This window comes from Phlebotomus papatasi, chromosome 2 (genome assembly GCF_024763615.1).
Source record: "Phlebotomus papatasi isolate M1 chromosome 2, Ppap_2.1, whole genome shotgun sequence".
Classification (NCBI taxonomy): domain Eukaryota; kingdom Metazoa; phylum Arthropoda; class Insecta; order Diptera; family Psychodidae; genus Phlebotomus; species Phlebotomus papatasi.
The window spans coordinates 98467627-98487645 of NC_077223.1; the positions used below are offsets into that span (position 1 = coordinate 98467627).

General features: G+C 31.5%; 1 protein-coding gene across 16 annotated transcripts in view; it reads right to left on the bottom strand.

Annotated features, from left to right (window-relative positions):
• LOC129800324 (phosphatase and actin regulator 3) overlaps positions 1-20019 on the bottom strand; it is a 227358-nt gene that overhangs the window by 98373 nt on the left and 108966 nt on the right. For 10 of the 16 annotated variants that reach the window (XM_055844632.1, XM_055844631.1, XM_055844637.1 and 7 more), the window contains 2 exons: positions 14690-14857; positions 3791-3889 (listed from right to left, as the gene is read on the bottom strand). In XM_055844632.1, the coding sequence (XP_055700607.1) occupies positions 3791-3889; positions 14690-14857 (267 nt within the window). The remainder of the gene's footprint in view (positions 1-3790; positions 3890-14689; positions 14858-20019) is intronic. The other 6 variants (XM_055844636.1, XM_055844638.1, XM_055844634.1 and 3 more) reach the window with 1 other exon arrangement.

Here is a 20019-nt window from a genome sequence, read left to right on the forward strand (position 1 = left end):
CTGTTTATTCTAGGGAGAAAATTATCAATGAAAATTATTCTCAGAAATCATTGAGCAATTAGAGAATTTAGTTTCACAGACAGCATGCAATATATTCTGCAACATATAGTTATAAAATATTCTAGATGGATATAATATATTTCATCACTTTGAAAATACTCAGTCGTGATTATTTTTATGCAAAACGATTCATACTTTCTTTGAGTACAGTAGGATCGAAGGAACACCTGTTCGGCAGGGAACACTTGTTGGTGATTTCGTCAAAATATTGAAATTTATTTAATGTTTCTAACAAGATACAAGTAATATGACGTTTTTTCTAATCTACCTTTTGCTGTAAGCATAAAGCGTTCAAATTTCTTATCCTAAATGGTACAGAATACGGTGCCAACAGGTCATGAGACAAGACTTTAAGCCTCTACACAATAATGAAAATTATGTCCATATTGAAGAGTTTTCCTACACAAGCGTAAGGAATTTGCTTCAAATGGGCATTAATTTCTCTACACTGAGAAAAAAGAGGGTGCGATTAACTTTTTTTCCTCGTAACTTTAACACTTTTTAGGTGCAAAAATATATCAACATTTTTTAATGTTAATTTTACACCTTTTTAATGGTAAAAATAACATGAAAAAGGGTTAATTTAACCCCTAATACACCTAAAAAGGGTAATATTTACACCGATTTTGGATCAATAATGCAGAGTAAAATTAACATTTCCAGAATGTTATTTTAACTTTTTCGAATTTCTCTCAGTGTAGTGTGTAGAGGCCATTTAAGTACCAATAAGTATTCCAAACTTACTCAAATCGGTTTACAAATAATCTCTAAAAGTAAGTCTTTAATACAAATACGGGCTTCAGACCTAATGCTCTAGACACACTTACGACTTAATCCGAGAGACTACTTAGTGGAAAATTATGGAAATGTAGTTTAATCATTATTTCGAATATAATTACGCTAAGCCGTCTCTCGGCTAATCCTCAGGTCTGTCGAGGCCCTGAGACTTAGCCATATGGCTTAACTGCTCTAATTTCTTATCAATCACGATTTTTTGAAAAAAATTAACTTAGGATTGGATTATTAAAGATAAGAGACCTATAGATTCTCAAAAAGCAATAAAATTGTTCGCTATTGAAGATATTGAGACCTTTGGGAACTGGGGTAAACCTCTAGTCTGAAGACCGCCTAAAGCTTGCAAATCCGTATTAGGAATAGTTCAAGGAGAATTTGAAATAAGGACGAAATGTTTTCAACGTCCTCAATATGCTATAAAAAAAACCCAATACGTCTTTAACATATTCAGTTTACCGGTTCCTTACCGATTTAAATCGATTAATTGTAATACTGAAAACTTGCTACATTCGTAAGAAAAGAAAATTTACTTTCAAGCAATATTTAATTATTACACTAAGAAAAAATAGGGGTGCAAAATTAAAATTTTTTAATGTTAATTTTACACCTTTTTTAAGGGTAAAATTAACATGAAAAAGGGTAACTTTAACCCTTAATACACCTAAAAAGCATAATATTTACACCGATTTTGGATCAATACTATCCGTTTCTATCAGTGTTTCGATTCATAAACGATTCATTATCGGTTAATAAAACCTATCTATACTGTTGTCCTGGGTCTCAAGACAACCATTTAATTATTCTTCAAGACCTATAGGACCTGGAGCTCGATGCTCCTCTGGCTTTTTCAAGACTACCACTTTAACACCATGGTAATTTTTATAGAATAACTCACTTGTATAATACTGCTCTAAAAGATAAGGTCTTAAATATTGTTTATTAAACGATTTTCAAAAAGATGTCTTTCAGAAAATTTCTTAAAGAATGTCCACTTATGACGGGGTTAACGGATTATCAAAAATCGATATCTCAAACACTTTGGTTCTTAGGACGAAAAAAAGTTCGAAGTAAATATATCTATTTTCGTTCTTTAATCTATTTAATTATTTTGATTGAAATTGAAACCTATGCATTGGGATAGAAAATTTTAAAATCTTTACAAAAAAAGAACCAAATTTTACCAAAGAGGTTGGGAATTATACGGGCTTCAGATCTAGGTTTAGCCATATGGCTTAACTTCTCTAATTTCTTATCGGTCAAGATTTTTTTGGAAAATTTTGACTTATGATTAATAATAATAAAAATAATAATAAATTATTCACTCGAGCTTTACATAATTAATAGATATAAATATAAGAGAGGTATGCTTTACAGGTAGAAAAAATTAAAATTAACCGCAGACTAAAATTTGACGTTTACAGCTCGAGCGGCAGCTGCTGTCACTTTACAACAGCCTCCAAAAGCAAACCGGCAAAAAAGCTTTCGTCCTTTTCTGATTTGATACAAAATTTTTCCCTAATTGCAAAACATACATAGCCACATGGATGCACAAAAGCGAAGGAATCAGCAAGTTCGAGGAAAGGATCCCTGAATTTAAGAAAAATTCGCTTGACATTGGATTGGTTGGATTATTAATGGCAAATAAATTATTAGATTGTGAAAAATCAATAAAATTGTTTGTTGTTTAAGATTTTGAGACCCTCGAACACTAGGCTAAACCACTGGTCTGAAGATAGTCTTAGGGACTCCAAGCCTCCAGAGAACATTGAGCTTGAAAAATTCTGGATGAATATTTTTTTTTAAATATTGACGAAATTGTTTATATGTTTATTTTTGGTTTTGAGATAAACCAAAAAAATGTCATATTGAAGGTGTAACCGAGAAACCGAAGGAGATATCTATTACCGTTTAGCCTCTGGTCTGATAATAAGCTTTCGTACAAATACAAAAGAAGTGTTTGAGAAAAAAAAATTAATTATGGGTACTTTACCGATTAGAATCGAAGGGTTAGAAATAAAAATATTCGGATAAAATGGAAAAATATTTTATCAAATTGGTGTAAGAACGTTTTTGACTAACTTTTAATGAACAGCGTTACAAACCCTTCTCTTTAAGACTAGAAGCTTTCGGAATGATTCAGCAAATTATCTTTAAAAGAAAAAGCTTGATACAACTTCAAAAAAAAGCTCCAAAATGTATAAATATTGCTGAATAATTTACCTAAACTTTTCATGTTATCCTTCAAAGTTTCTAATTAAAACAAATTTGAAAACATGTTACAACTACGATATGTTTCAACAAGGAACTTTTCATAACTATTTACATTTTCATATCAGTCAAAATTTATGAAATCTCTCTTGAGAGTTTAAATAGAAGAAAATCCTGAATATCATCATTCCAAGAATCTTCCAAAAATTCTTCCATGATAATTCATTCTCCAAAAGCAAATGTCATCAACTTCATGAAGCGAATGATGATAGTACACAAATAGCATAGTGACACCCAACAATTTATAGCATTTTGCCACATCTTTTGGATATGAACTACACCAAAAATAGAGGCAGACAATTAATAGCTATAAAGCTTCAAATCGTCTAGACTCCACTTCCACAAGCCACTGGGCTACGGTGAATGAGTCAGTTGATGATGGCAAAAAAAAAGTAGCGACAGCCAATGAGTTAATTAGACAATTAATGTTAAGCAATTGAAATAGAGAGAAGAAAAAATTAATTAAAAGTACTTATATAATATTGGTGTGACTTGAGAACTTTTCTACAAGTGTTTTAATAGGTCAAAACACTACATTTGCAAGAAGCTTTTACCGAAAACCATTGACCCTCTTCCAAAATCTATTTTTTTTTTCTTCTATAAAACTAACTCCTCGTCAGCAGAAAAGAAAAAAAAACTAAGGAGAAGCTGATTGATATCTCTATACCTGACTCTGGAATTGCTGAAATTGGTGAATCGGGCAGAAGAATTCCCTTCTGAACTAATTCTTCACGATTGGCACGAACAGAAATTTTTCTCTCTAGTGCTATAAAGAAATGAAAAAAAAGAGAACAAAAACACGCCACAGAAAAGTGGCACAAATTAGAGTCAAATAAAAATAAAATAACAAAAAATTGTGCTGAGGAAATAGAAAAAGAAAGTGCAGAGAGGAAGAAAGCAAAAAAATTAGCCATAAATTTTACTGAATTCTCAATCATCGTTCCATGCACAAATACAAATATATCTATTGGTATTCACTGCAAAACTTTCTTGTTAAGCTTGTTAAGTACTTCAGTTTATTTGTAAAATTTTGAAAGAAATTCAGAAAATAAATATAAAAAAAAAACATAAAATTAAAAATATGAGAGGCATACAATTATTTAAGAAGGGAAGGTGATCAGGTTTCAAATGACGCCAATTATTATCGAATAGGGTAAGTGTACCAAATGGTTTCGGCATAGTTGCATATAAGCACCGAAGTCCTAAGTTTGAAATGCAATATTTTTAATTCATATTGATATTTTTTGTTACTTCCTTTTCGGGAAGGTTGTGTGGAACCTTGAAAACTAGTTTATCATCTTTGATTTCTTTAAATCACTTCCTAAAATATTGAAAAATTTATAAAAATATGGACATTACTTTGGGTAGTATTCCGGCCACTTTGTGTGAAATACCGGCCACCTTTTTCTGACACATTTTGTGACGCAACGGATAGAAAATTTCAAAACGTCAAACGGACGAGTTTAATATTTAGTTTAATACGTTTATATGACCCACAAGCCCTGAGATCTTCCCTGTAATTTGTCCTGAAGACCTGAAGAGTAGCATCTCAAATTTACCCGTAGATTCCCATAGCAATTTGCCCTGAACTCTTCCAATGCCTCTTTCACATCATCTTTTTTATAGAAGCGATGGTTTTTTTCTCTGGACATTGTAGAACTTTGAAATTAAAAAAAAAATAAAATGAATAAGAAATTTAGGAAAGCAAAAGATGTTGCCGGAATAGGCAACACTACCTCACCGGAGAGACGTTCACAAAGTATATACTTTTTTACGCGAAATACAGGATCCAGCCGGGAAATTTTACCCGAAATTTAAAGATTGATTCACTATTAACATAAGCAGAAAAAATCTTTAATAAAAACTAATCAATTTTCATGAAAAACACCTAAGGAAAACCTTCTGTACTTCACCACAATTCTCTAAGTAAGACTCTTTCAACACTGAGATTTTACAACGCAATTTAAATTTAAATTATACCTAAAATTTAAGGGTCTTTGCGTTAATACATCCTAAAATGAATAAATATTTAAAAGCAAAATGAATTCATTGACTATTCGAAGATTACATACATAATTTTAATTAATTTATTTGCATGGCCGAAATTACACACAAGGTGGCCGAAATTAGAAGCTGGCCGAAATTTGGCACACTTCCCCTAAAGCATTTTTTTCAAAAGCGAAAATTCTCATTTATTCCCTAAGTAGAATATAATTCCCGTTTTGCGAAAATAACAAAATGTTGCAATGCTGAAAGCTTGACCACCTTCTCCTACACAGAAAAAGATACTTCGTAAAATTGTTTGTAGATGTTTGTAATTTTCTACAAGGAACTTACGAAACACTTGTACAGTAGACTCTCGCTCAATCAGCTCTTTTTCATTCGGGCGAAAAATGTTGTTGACAATTTTTACATTTTATTTAAAAGCATAATTGCTCAAATTCGTTCTAGTCCTCTCGTTTTATCGTTATTCTTTATTATTGAGAGCTTTTCGTGAAATTTACAATGACTTTCACCCCCGAATCTCTCGATAATTTGGATGACATTTTGCCCCATATACCCGATTGAGAGAGAGTCTACTGTAAATCGAATAACTCACTAAAAAGTTAGTAAAAGTTTGTACTCTTTTCACAAACATTGTTTGTAAATAATATGATATACTTTGACGAATATATTTTGTCCTTTTACAAATATTTAGTCGTACAGTCGTGCATTCTTTTTTGTTTGCCAAAACTTTACGAACAAATGACAAAATTTTACAAACATTTGTCTGTATCTTCACGAATATTTACGAACAATGTTTGTGGAAAGAATTACGAACTCTTACGAACTTTTTAGTGGGTTATACGGTTTACGAGCTTGCATAAATCCCACACTGAAAATTTTTTTTTGTAAAATTGTTCGTAAATGTTTGTGATTTCTTATTGTAGAATTACGAAATGCTCGTAAATCGTATAACCGACAAACAAGTTCGTAAAGTTTGGACTTTTTTCACAAACATTGTTCTTAACATGATCACTTGACGAACATTTGTTCGTAAATATATACGTAAGCATACAAAAAATGTTCGTAAAATTTTGTCACTTGTTCGAACATTTTTGTTTGTTTGGCAAAAATTTACAAGCAAATAACAAAATTTAAAGAACATTTTTTGTGTATTTACGAAAAACACTTTTACGAACTTATTTGTGGGTTATACGATTTACGAGCATTTCGTACGTAGGTCCCCAATAGGTATTTACAAACATTTACGAACAATTTTTCATTTCATTTCATTTATTTCAAATACTGCTTTTGAGCTAGAGCTCTTGAAAGCAAAAATTTTGACAGAGATATAGGTGTACTAAGACTTCAATGTTTGTGTGATAGCGGCCACCGCCGTCTTAGCGTTGGTAACCAACCTCCAGAGTAAAACGGTGGAAAACTCTTTCTCAGGTTGTATTTTACGAAATATTTTTTTCTGTGTAGCAGGAAACCACAAACATTTAAGAGGAATTTTAGGAAATATTGTTTTTTTTGTATAGAGATGAAATGAAAATCATTGACTGTTAATAAACCCTGAAATATTTGTGTCATATATTATTTTTTCGCAGAAATCATCAGGGAATTCCATATCGACAGATAAATCACAAGGTAAAATTGAGTGTTGTATTACAATTTTGTTTTTCAGAGTATTTCCATTTTTAATGTTTGTCTTACAAAAACCATCTTAATTAAGAACGATTTTCATATTACACTTTTCAAATTGTTAGTATCTTAACAATTTCAAGCATCTGTCAAAGGTCTTAAGAAAAATTTCAAGAAAATAAGAAAATTAAATGTTATCAAATCTTAGAAATTGTATTTCAGAGCATGTATTCTTAGAGATTTTAATAAACTTTTAAGCATTTTACAACATTTACAGTGAATACCCTCAATCTCTTTAAAATATATCATCGCATCTTAAACTTCTTGGCATGCTCACAGGTCATTCGTCTTGCAATTAATTACCATTTGACAACATACACCATGATTTGCTTCTTTTCAGTGTCAGCACATCGATGCACGATTAGATACAGTTGATTTTTTTTCTTAAAAGTGATCGCGCCATGGACAATTGCTATTTGCAACTAATGCAAGATATTGTGAAATGAACTATCGTGAGATGTTTAATGGAACACAGAGAGATGAATAAGAAATAAAATAAATAAACAATAAAATGAATATATAATTAATTCCTCTTCTTCCATTTTCAAGGAATTTAAATTGCAATCAAATGACTAATCAACTAATGCTCTTTTTCCATCGAGAGGGAATTTTAGTTTTAAACAATTATTCTGATAATATTGTGCACAAAACAAGGCGCCAAACGTTGTTCGTGCACTTTGAAAAACGAGACGTGTATGGATAAATAAAAAGTTTGCTACAAGTGGAAAAAATGTCAATGTCACTGAATTATAGTGAAAAATAATCATCAACTAATAAACTCTTGCTTTTGCACACCACATCATAACCATAGTTACGAATAATTCCCTGACCTCATCATCCCATATTATCCCACTTCTCACCCATCATATTTATGATTATTTTAATGAGCAAATACACACAGAAAAGGCAATTTCTCAGTGTTGATGACGATAATATTGTATTTTTAAAAATTCAATGGAAAATAATCAAAATCCGATCTGAAAATCAAACAATTTTATCTTAAACTATAATTTAATTTAGTTATTTAACATCAAATTATGCTGTTTATACGACTTTAAAATAGGAACATTTTCAAACTCATATCGTTTAATCTATAAATCATTATTAATAAAATTTCAAATAACTTTCGACCATTTGATATTTTTTTTTAAATCGATAACTTTAGGAAATAGGTAACTATTTAAATTTAGCATTCAAAAATTTAAAGCAACACTTTGCAGCAAAACAAATATATTTAAGCTGTTTTAAGTACATTCACTTCATTGTTGCATTAAATGATCTGAAGCCACAAATCTTCAAAGCTCACGGAAAAGTTTGCATTTGCAATCCAATTTTGCACAATAATATGTAAGCTAATTGTAGTACAGTGAGCTTTAAGTGCAACAATTTATTTAGTCACCCAGCATAATTCCATTGAAATAATTTCACGAGGAACCAAAAGTTTGTTACTATAAAATGGTAAGACATACAGCATCTCTGGCTATAAAATAGTTTTAATCTCTGCAACATGTTTAAGAGAATTTTGTTGAAGACTTCTCGGTGAAAGTCGACATGTTTTTTTGTTTTAATGCAAAAAATTGCTGTCGAGAATTACGATAAATATTATTCTTTAGGGCAGAATCATATTGATATGCTCGCCGTAGCCTCACCGTATTTCGTTAATTTACGCATTTTCTTTGCAATTCTTACGCAAATTTTGCATCACCGTATTACCTTATCTCATACTCGGTGGCACTAGGTAAAAATAATATAAGAAAATTGAAGAAATATGTATAACGAAAGTTCGATAAACGCTGAGTAACAAAAATTGTAAGAGAAATTAATCATACAGTTTTTTTTTGCTCACCGTTTATCGCATTTTCGTTTTATTTCTTCAATTTTCTTATATTTTCACCGAGTATGAGATTAGGTAATAGGGTAATGCAAAATTTGCGTAAGAATTGCAGTAAAAATACGTAAATTAGCGAAATACGGTGAGCATTTTACTGTCAATGTGATTCTGCCCTTACTCCAAAAACGGGCGGAAAATGCTGCCAAATTTAATCGAAACTAATTAGTTAAAATTAGGTAAAATTTGATGTTATACACAATACGGAATTCCGGACAAGCCTACATAGATTTTTTTTTAAATAGTTCGTAAATGTTTATGAATTCCTACTGGAGACTTACGAAATGCCCGTAAAGCGTATAACATATTAAAATGATCGTAAAAGTTTGTACATTTTCACAAACTTTGTTCGTAACATCATCACTTGACGAACATTATTTTGTTCTTTATAAAAATTTGTTTGTACATTTATGTTTGTCTGACAAAACTTTATGAACAAATGACAAAATTTTACGAACACTTTTTTGTGTATTTACTGAAATTGGAAATTTACAATCAAATGTTTGCAAAAAAATAAAAAATGCTCGACAAGTGATTATGTTACAAACAATGTTTGTAAAAAGTACGACTTTTTCCTAACATTTCGTATCTCCAAAATAGGAATTCACAAACATTTACGAACAATTTTACAAAATATTTTTTCTGTGTATTTAAAGTTTCGACAAAATAGCATAACTATTAAATTATTACAAAATTATGACAGTCCGAACTTACAAATTGTTTTGTTAGGAATTTTGTATTGTTTTGAATTCCAAATATCTTTTTAGAATTTTTGATTACCAAGAACATTTCATAAATTATCCATTCAATAGAAGATTTAGATATGTACAGGCTTAAAAACGATTTAAACCGGTTCGAGTTATCAAAGCAAGTGTATTGAAGATTCAATATTAATATCACTAATCATTTATCGTCTATAAGAAAATGTCATACAGTTAGAGTCTCGCTATAGGCCATCGCTCTATAGTCCACAATTTATCGACCGTTGATTTCAAAACACTGATTTTATGTTAGGTTATGTTTTTTGTACGCAACAAGCATAATTATTTTAATATTTTTAGCAAACTTTATTAAGTAGTTGTGATAATCGTGATTCATAATGAAGAGAGCGAGGACAAGTACCACAATCGCAAAGAAAGTGGAAGCCGTCGAGCAATTTCAATACTAAAAGTCGTTGATAATTTTAAAAAATTACATGGACTTAGTGCGACCCAAGTGTCAAATCTGAAACCAAATATGGACTATAACGAGACTCTACTGTATTTTGATATTTCTTAAAATTTTAAATTCGCAAATTGATAAGAACAACTAAAAATAAATATGACCACCTGGATTGCACGGATCGAGAAGATAAATCATGTCAGAATCAGACGACGATATTCTTTATTAAAGAATAACAAGAATAAGTTGCTAAATCCATGTCCAAATGAGTTAAAAATAGAAATGTTAAAACATCAAAATAATCTCCTCAGGGAAGAAAATATGTTAAAGTCCAAAAGACTTTGCAGAATATTGTTGTTGCGATTTTTTGATGTATTTTGGAGGTTGATTTAACTTCCATTAAAATTATAAGAATTTAGTCATAAACGGTACATTTGGCAGTTTCCGGGAAAAACTACAAATGAAAATCAATTTTCGAAAATTCAACGTTACATAGGCGAGACTGGGGCAGTATAGTAAATATGGGGTAGGACGAAACATTGATCTTTATGTTTACACTACTTGGACTTAAGTCGACCAATTACTTCAGTGGACAAGGATAGTATCTATGAATTCATATAGGTCTCGTTCTCTGAAGCCTAATATCTAATAAAAAAAATATAGTGTTTACAGCGACCTCGCGTTTACTACTGCCCCAGTTTACTCTATCTCAAAAACTACATTATTTATTTTGATGAATTTTTTTTTAAACTTGTATTAAAAAACTTGTAACCTGTATTAAACTTAACTGAAAGTAATAAATAATAATAATATTTAAATAATGGGATAATTCACAAAAACTACATGTCACAGTTCCTCACTGTTTGGCTTTTAAATTTCATATAAACTGAACAAAAGCCGTAATAATATTTTTTTTTTCAAATCTTTAAGATTGGAAAATTATTCCGAAATAAAACTCCTATAGGGAGTGCAGAGGTAAATTATGTATGTAATATAAAAACCAAAGGATTACATTATTGCTTTCTCTTTGAGTTCGAGCAATAAAACCGCAAAAAGCAAACAGCTTGTGCACTTTTTATACCCATCTTAAGGTCTTCTTTTGACTCATCTACATTAATTTGTGGGAATTCTTTGCTGTCATCTTATCGTATATTTCACCTCTAGAGAATACCACAGGTATTAATTTTTCAATAGCTTCATACACCACCCACCAAAGGACCATTTCGTTCACCTTTTTTTTTAAGTCATGCTTAATAAATGTTCTCTCAGATACCCCTTGAGGCTAATAATTTCACCATTAATTTTCAACAGAAAATTAGTATTCTCCTTTCCCACCCAGAAGCCACAAATTTTACTCTGAACAAAATAGACTGCATGAAAAGGTGTAACACTTGAGAAAGTGCTGGGATGTTAAGTGGTGTTTTACATGATCTATACACATCTAAGGTGAGACACAGTGAAATCCATTTAGATTCCAGGAGAAAACACACCCAATATAAGTTACCACCCGTGGTGGTGAGCTTTTATTAGGTGGCAATGATACATTAAGTTCAACCCTCATTGCTTCACCTAAATGCCCATTGATAATGTCATTAAAGTCAAATTAAACTAAATTTTTTCCACTTAGAAAATTTATTTGTCCTGAAGACAAATTGATGACAACAAAATTATGTGTTCACCGGAATTGAAAGTAAGCTACTAACAAGCTTTTAAGAGCTTATGGAAGCTATGATTCCATTGAAAGTTTTAGAGAAAATTAATACATCTGGGTTAAAATCGGGTTTTCTAAAATCTTATAACACAAAATGTTGCACGAGAGCAACCTAAAAAATTACATATCCGTTTTTAAATTGAAGGTATGACGTAATTTGCTAAAAAGTAGACAACTCTCTTAAAACTTTAAAAAACATTATTTATTTAAAATTTTTATGAGATTGTTTTTAATTTTTCAGGCTAATTGGGAAGTAAAAAAAAAACCTAAAGCTTGTTCTAAATTTAAAAAATGATTCGCAAATAGCTTGATAAATGTAAAAAATGATTTAACTGAATATTACAGTCAAAACTAACTTTTATTCAATCTGAGAATAATTTTAATTGCTCGAACTCCAAGAGAGAGAGAGCAGTTTTCACAATCCATTTTTTTTCAAATTCTCACCATCCTGGCTGCTAAACGGTAAGAGATATTGACTTCCGGTCTTTGGTGACCCCCCACAATGTCAATACATTCTATCGAACTAACTTACCAAGAGTACCCTCCACTCCTTCTATCCCGTCCAAAAACATGTTTTTTTGACTTTGCAAAAAATTGGCCCTAGCGATTTCAATGATTTTCGGATATATTTTGTAGTTAGTCGAGCTGAACATTTCGTTCTTTGACACCTGTCATCGGAAAATTCGCCATCTCGGATTATTCAAGGTCAAAGGTCAACCACCCTGGAGGGCCTAATTTTCAACGGATTTGGACAAATTTGTACATATTTGATAGATATTTTAATTCTGAACCCGACTGCATCGGTCACAATCGGTGGTGAATCGGCAAAGTAACGGTAATAGCCCTAATTTAAAAAATACTGCTTTTCGTATTTTTTCAGTCTTTTAACCCATATAAAATTCAAACGGTAAGAGATATCGACTTCCGATCTTCGATGACCCCTCCTCAAATGAAATTATCTCGAACCTAATCTCTTTATTTCCCCTCCTCCCCTTTTGTGCGTTCCCTATCCTCCTAAAATACGTCAAAAATGAGGTTTTCCAACATTGGAAAAAATTGGTCCTAGCGATTTCAATGATTTGCGGATATGTTTTGTAGTAAGTCCAGCTGAACAGTTCGTCCTTAGACACCTTTCACCGGTTAATTCGCCATCTTGAATTATTCAAGGGCAAAGGCCTAATTTTCACCCGTTTTGTTCAATTAATTCATTCAAAGTTTAATGATTTTTTGAAACCCTCTTCTTGAACAATTTTCAACTTCAAGCTGATTTTGTGGTGATTTAAATTAAAAAAATAATTCGACAGTAATTTTATAAGTACCGGAAAAATTTGCGAAAAGAAATATAAGGCCGAGCTCCTTATCGGGAGTTCGAGCAGCTCGCAAAGCCTCGGACGCTTTGTCACCCCTTTAAGATGTCCTTTCAAGCTTTCCATAAATAAATTTGGTTTTCTTGTGAAATAAAATCATCATGGCGCGAAAAAATCCTTGATTGCTTGAAAAACAATTTTAACATGAAGTAGCAGCCTTGAGATAGGCTAATCAAAGCCTTGATTCCGAATCCATCCTTATTTGACAGAGTGGTTCGTAAATATTCTGGTGAAATGAACTTGTCAGAATATAAGTCGAATAGGGTCGGACGAACGTCTGTTCGACAGGGAACCCCTATTGACACTTTTATTAAAATATTGAAAATTATTTAATTGATCTAGTAAAATATAACTAATATTACGTTTTTTCTCTAATATACCTTTTACTATCAACAGAGATGTTCAAATTTCATATCCCAAATGGTACAGAGTAGGGTGCCAATAGGTGCTGACACGAGTTCTTAAAGTGTCAATAGACGTTCCTTTCACCCTAAGTCGATTTTTTTTGCAAAATTCGTTTTTTTTTGCTTTTCGGATACTCCTTGACACCCTCTACCTTCTCTGTGAATATTATACCGGAAAGTTAATTATTTTACTTTATTTTATTTTTATTTTTTAGTTACGTTATATTTTTCTGACGACCTTATAAACAGTATTGATTCTTAAACTGTGGTAGAAAATCTCCCATTTATTGACTTAATAATACCATCTCTCAAACTCCCAGGAAATCCTCAGATTTTCCTCTAGAGGAAAATGAAAATTTTGTGGTGATTTTGCTCTAAACACTAAAAGTTTCAGATAATCTTCAATCAGAGCAAGTGATACTCAAATCATCCAGTCTTTTCCGAAGTGGAGATAGGATAAATTCCTGCCTCCGCCCAGGATCGATCTGGAGAACGTTTAAGTAAATAAACTAGACATAATTTTAGCGGCTGGTCACCTTCGAAATTAGGAGGATAATATACGCAGAAAATATACCCTGCGAATATAAGATCGATCGTAGGTGATAGACCAGACTCCAGCATCACAATAGCTGTGATTGCAAAAGTTCCTCAGGTAATAAGAAAAAAATATCTTTAGTGAAATAAAATTGAAAAACTTTGCAAACTTTAAGATATGATTTTCTCTCACATTCTCTCTCTCAAACAATTTTCTTGACTGTCGGATGATAGGAAAATTAATAAGTTCGCGACAAATTGCAATCTTGCGGCAATAAATGACCATCTCTCATCTCTGAGCACCTTTGAGAAATAAGGTGACAACCTTCACTTGGAAATCTAATGCAATTAGAGCGGAAAATGAATTTTTCCTGGCACTTCCTTCCTCCACAGCACAAAACATTTCACTCAATCTCTTTTTTTTCCTTACTTTATCTCATTCTGAGCAAGATCCTCTGACGATGTACAAGCTATTCAAAATGCAATTCATCACTTTCTTGGTAGTATTTCATTCCTAAATAAAAACTTCCTGTGCTTAAACTTATTTTGTGAAATATTTAAACAAAACAATTCTTGATAACTTTGATTTTAAAGTTTTTATGAAAAAATTAAACCTAAACTCACAAAAAGCAACAAGTTTGCTTTGAGGGGAGAGATTTAAGTTTTCATCTCTTTTTCCACTGGTTCTTAGCAGTTAATTTGAAATCTATTCCATGAAAAGTAAACTAATGTCTGTTGATAGAGTGAAATGAAGCGTATATCGTCAAAGTACCTTCCTCCACATGAGCAATTTAATCAACAAATCTAAACTTACATTTCGATGTTGCTTCAAATTTTTCACTCTTCTTTTTTCGCCGCCACTTCCATGGTTTGAAAAATCGTCCAAATGCACTAAATTTGCTTTTCCGTTCTATTGGTGGTGTCCTAGTTCCGGAACCTAAACTATTTGTACGCAGTGCTGCGCCATTGTGCTGTTTCTTAGCTGCAATGACAAAAAATGTAAAATAAACATAATTAGCAAAAACACTTCATCAAAATGACAATGAAAACTAAATAATGCAGAAATTTTTCCGTCTGGGTAATATAATGATTACTAAAAAATTTATTGGATTAATTACAAAAATAACCATTAAAATGCTTGAAGCAATTTTCCCCTTGTTTGTTCAAACCCTTTTTTTCTTGTTTGCTGAAAATAATTTTCCGACATACATTTTCGATTAGGTTGAGATTCAAGGGAAGAGTAAACTTTCCCACAAACATTTAATTTACACAAGAGGGTTGATAAATAAAATTTAAAAAGCAGAAAAGCTGTGCACGCGATCAAAAGTTATATGAAACACCAACAATACACCATATCCTTTTCCTTTATCTCAGTTGCGACACATTAAAGACGGGTGCGTTGATTTCATGAAGCCCTACAGGTAATTCAGTTAACTCCAACCCACAGAAAAACCCGCTAAAACTCCGTAGGGATAAAGTTGAATTCAAAAGATTTAACCTTTTTCACCTACTTTATCAAGAAAAAAATTCCAGAAACCCCTCCGGATGTTAAAATAATAATTCAATGTATACCAGAGATAATTGCTTTCTATTCTTTTCAACCCCTGAAAAAGCCTTCAGCAAAAAATAGAGAATGAAAATCCTGAATTAATTTAAGGACAGTGAAAATTGATTAGCAAGCTCCTTAGGAATGATTGGAAAAATTTTTCCTACTGACTTTTCATTTTATTCTATACCCAATTTGTCTTTCCATTTCCACAATATCTTCTCCCCTTTTCTTATGAACAATGGGACAAAATTCTGAACAAAAACTCCACCTTCTTTCAAATATTTGTCGTGAGATACAAGAAATATATATATATCACAAGAAATACTTCACGTTTTCCTAAATTTTCCTTCCTTAACAATAAATTTTCATTGAGCGAGAAAATATGATAAAATTGTGAAATGCTTAGAAAGAGTAAAATATGAATAAAAAATTCTCAGAAAACGTGTATCCTCTACTTCTGAGGGGGATGACATTCAAATTCTTCAATGGATCATCGGTGAAGCTGGTAAAATTCTCAAAAAGAAATATATTGTTAGGAAATCTTACACTTCGCGATATTTTCCGAATGTAAACAGTGAAATGCATCAAAAAGCTATTCTGAAATCTAAAATACTGAAAGGGTTCGTCAATGAAAATAATATGGTACAATTTTTTTTTGAAATAAATTAGCCCAAATAAATTATTGTTTATGCATATAACATAGGGTAAATTAAGCTAATTCAAAATCTGCTCTAAATGGAAATTTTTCGCTACTCCAAATGGAAACGTCATTGTTTTCACGATAAATACAGTACTAAATTATTATATTTATATATTTTCTATACCACAGTTTCATTATTTAGTTAATTTTGCTCCAATTGAAGGGAAAATACATTCATATTCACAAATTTTAATTTGCTAATTTCTCAGAAAAAATAAAAGTGTATCTTTTCACTATTGAATTTTTCATCGATCGACCATGTTTTCCAACGAAAAACACAATAAAATGACTGTTTTTTATACGTTTTATTTAACATTTATGTCATATTTCTGGCTAATTTTAGTTAAATTAAGTGTTAATCTTTATTGCTAACTGTATATGAAGTTTTCAAATTAAATAATTACCTATTTCGTGAACAAAAAAGGTTTTTTCTGAAGTGTCTACAAATGCTTTAATATGTAACCCTGGAAATATGATTTTTTTGGAGAGATTTTCTTATTGTTTTAGATGAGAAATGAGAAAAGACCAGAAATAAGAACAAATCCTGCGCTCAAGAACAACTCAACAAGGTTTTTGAAGCTTTTCGTCGCGGTTTCACTTACACTATTTGTCTCCAATTAGAAAATTTTCCTTGTCTCCATTTGGATTAATTTGTTTCTAATAGAAGCATTTTACACTCGCGTATTTTTTTTTTGTATTTAAGAAGTTTTCAAATTATATCTAAAGGATTTTCACTAAACAGTAACATTCTAGAAGAGTCAAGGAGCAAATTTATGTAATTCTCTTCAGAAAAAAATTGAACTTATTGTCTTGAACCTTCTGTCAAAGTTAAAGCGTCTGGAAATGGTTTTGAATTAGGATATTTACCCTAACTATATTAAAAATTTAAATAAATCAGTGGATCATTAATAATGATAGCAATAGTTCCACGATTTTCCATAGAGGAACTTGCCTTCTGGCAAGGGAGTTCTAAATATTCATTATTATATTTTCTTATTCAGGGTTGTCAGTCCCATGCTCCGTTGTATCAAGTGCAGTGAAACTCACTCGATTCAATTCAATCACCTTGTTCCGCCAGAAAAACTCCTGATGACCTAAAGAGGATTCGTACCCAGAACAGTTACATGGGTTTCAGACCTAAGGCTTAGCCATATGGCTTAACTTCTCTAATTTCTTCTTAATCAAGATTTTTTGGAAAATTATCACTTAAGATTGGACAACATGGGCAAGTGATCCATTAAATTTTGAAAAACCAATAAAATTGGTTTCTATTTTGAATTTCGAGACTATCGGGAACTGGGCTAAACCTTAGGTCTAAAGCCGGCGTTACATCATAGAGCGAGTGTTATACTACATGACTAATGAAGTGCCCTGGATCATTAATAAGATTGTTAATAATCCAGTGATTTTTAACTTTACACCGAGAGACCAGAGATATTGCGTATCACGGACGGCCGGACGACCGACCGGACCCGAAATTGCCGGCTTATGATCTCCGGCATCAAGGATGTTCAAAACATATACCCTGTGAATTTCACCTCGATCTGAACACTTCAAGAAAATCGGAGGATTGCAATAGGTATGATTACGAAAAAATCACACCTAAAAATAGAATACAGTAGAGTCTCCTAAATTCGAACGCTCGGGGGGTATAACTAACGAAATTTATGTGAGATTAAATTGTACTTTGAATCAAATTCCTGTACTCTCTCATAAGTCTTAGTGGTAACATATACTTCCTCTTCATTTTATACGATCATGTATGTAAACATTCAGGAAGAAGCACATAAATATAATTTTTATTCATCCAGAATACGAATTTTTTAACATAACCCCACAATTGACATCTTGAATCCAAACGTCGTCGTTAAAATTTGAGAGATTTAGATTTGAGAGACTCTACCTGTAGTAAAATTCACCATTTTCCATACAAAATTGTAATAGCCGGATAAGAAGTCGCGTGATGTCATGCTAAAGGCTAATTTGCGCAAGAGCCTCATTGCCAAGGAGGTTGATCCGAACTACATTGCTAAAGTCACTCAAGGATTCTCAGGATCTGATCTCACAGAGATCTATTTTAATTAAAAAAAAAAGGTTCATTAAAAAACCCTTCCTTCAACTTAAAAATGTTTCGAAAGTTTGTTTAGAAAGCTTGCTAAACTTTCTTAATTAACCGAACCACACAGACTGCATGAAAATTTTATCTCAGAACTGAACTAAAAGATTTACCATGACTACCTAGTACGTAGTACAGTAAATTATATTTCCTATAAACGGGACGTATAAACAGGTCTTCATATCAATAAATTAAAAAAATATAATACTAGCTTTTCTAAAGTAAATCCCACAGATTATTGATTTTAAAAAAGAAACTTAGAAGCACATTAACCAAACAACCATATTTGACAAAAATTTCCATTTTAGTACAATGTATCTCTTTCATGTGCTTGACAATCCCCCTCAAAACCACCAAATGACAACAACAAACAGAGCACAAATGCTCTTTAAACACCCATCACTTCTCACGTTGAAAATCTTGACATTCTTCCGGAGAAAGACGGCAAAATGCACTTTTTGGAGTTGATGTATTTCTCATGAGCACTTTTAAGTCACTCCAACACAAATCCTTCGCATCATTTCCACCCACATCGGGCAATTTTCTGCTTTTTGCTCAAAGTCACGCAACAGAAATCAATTAAATTGCCTTTTATAGATCCATATGTCACCTTAATTAATTAAACAGATAGTCAATAAGCAAAATATTGTCTCTATCGTGACTGAATGTGGTCTATTGATCAGAAAAATCTGAGAAATTATTGACATACAGAAAAAAATATTTTCCGTTCTCTTTCAGTGACCTAACAGTATCTGTAGTAAAATTGTTGTCTTTATTGTCTATCGGACAGTACCTGAGTGGAATTTCTGCAATAAAAGATATATATATATAATTCCCCGAGAAGACCGTGAACAACGAGCATCAGAAAGTTTTATTACATATAATTGTGCTGAGACTATGTATTTAAAAGAGAAAAGATATTAAAAACAGCTGAAGTATAAGCATTCGGTAATAGCAAAATATTCTCATAAAAAAGAATATAAGGTATTTCTATATCATATATAATTAAAAGATATCTTGATGAAAAACCTTAAAATCATTTCAACAATCTTCATCAAAAGTTCCTCTTCTCAGTCTATCCAGGAAAAAAATATTGTCCTAACTAAAGCGATTCAGAAAAATACATATTTATCTTTGATTTATACACATTGAATATATTAATAATTTTGATGATATATTCTTTCATCGTGCACTCTTGTAAATTGAATTAAATATTCATCATATATTACAAGAAAAATTCGTCAGGAGCATACTGAAGGAGATGGTCATAATTACTTAAAGCTTTAATTAACATTGCGCGTTTAATAGCCTTATAAAAGTGTAAACTAATCCTTTACTAATAGAGTTTATTTTAAGATTGTTTTTATGGTTGTCTATTAACGGTTAATTCATATGTATATGTAACGATAGTGGTTTAAGTTCGTGGTCTTCTGAAAAATTCTGTGTATTCCTCGATTTCTTCGGAGTTCCTCTAAATTACACTAGATTTGTTAGGGTTCCCCGAGTTTAGTGAAAGTTCCTCGACTTCCCCGTGTATTCCTATGGATTCTGAAATATTCTCCGATTTTGTTACGGCCACATTTGTCGACTTCCCGTAATCGGTGTACTTACAGTTAAATTTTGTTTTTCTTAAAGTGTTTCGACTAAATGCGAATTGTCTTTTATTTGCAAAGATTTCGTTAATGTCGAAAAATTCAAATAATGTTCGAAATTTTTATTCTAAAAATATACCTAAGTTTATAAAAATTTATGAAATACCACAGTGATGCTTACAGTCAG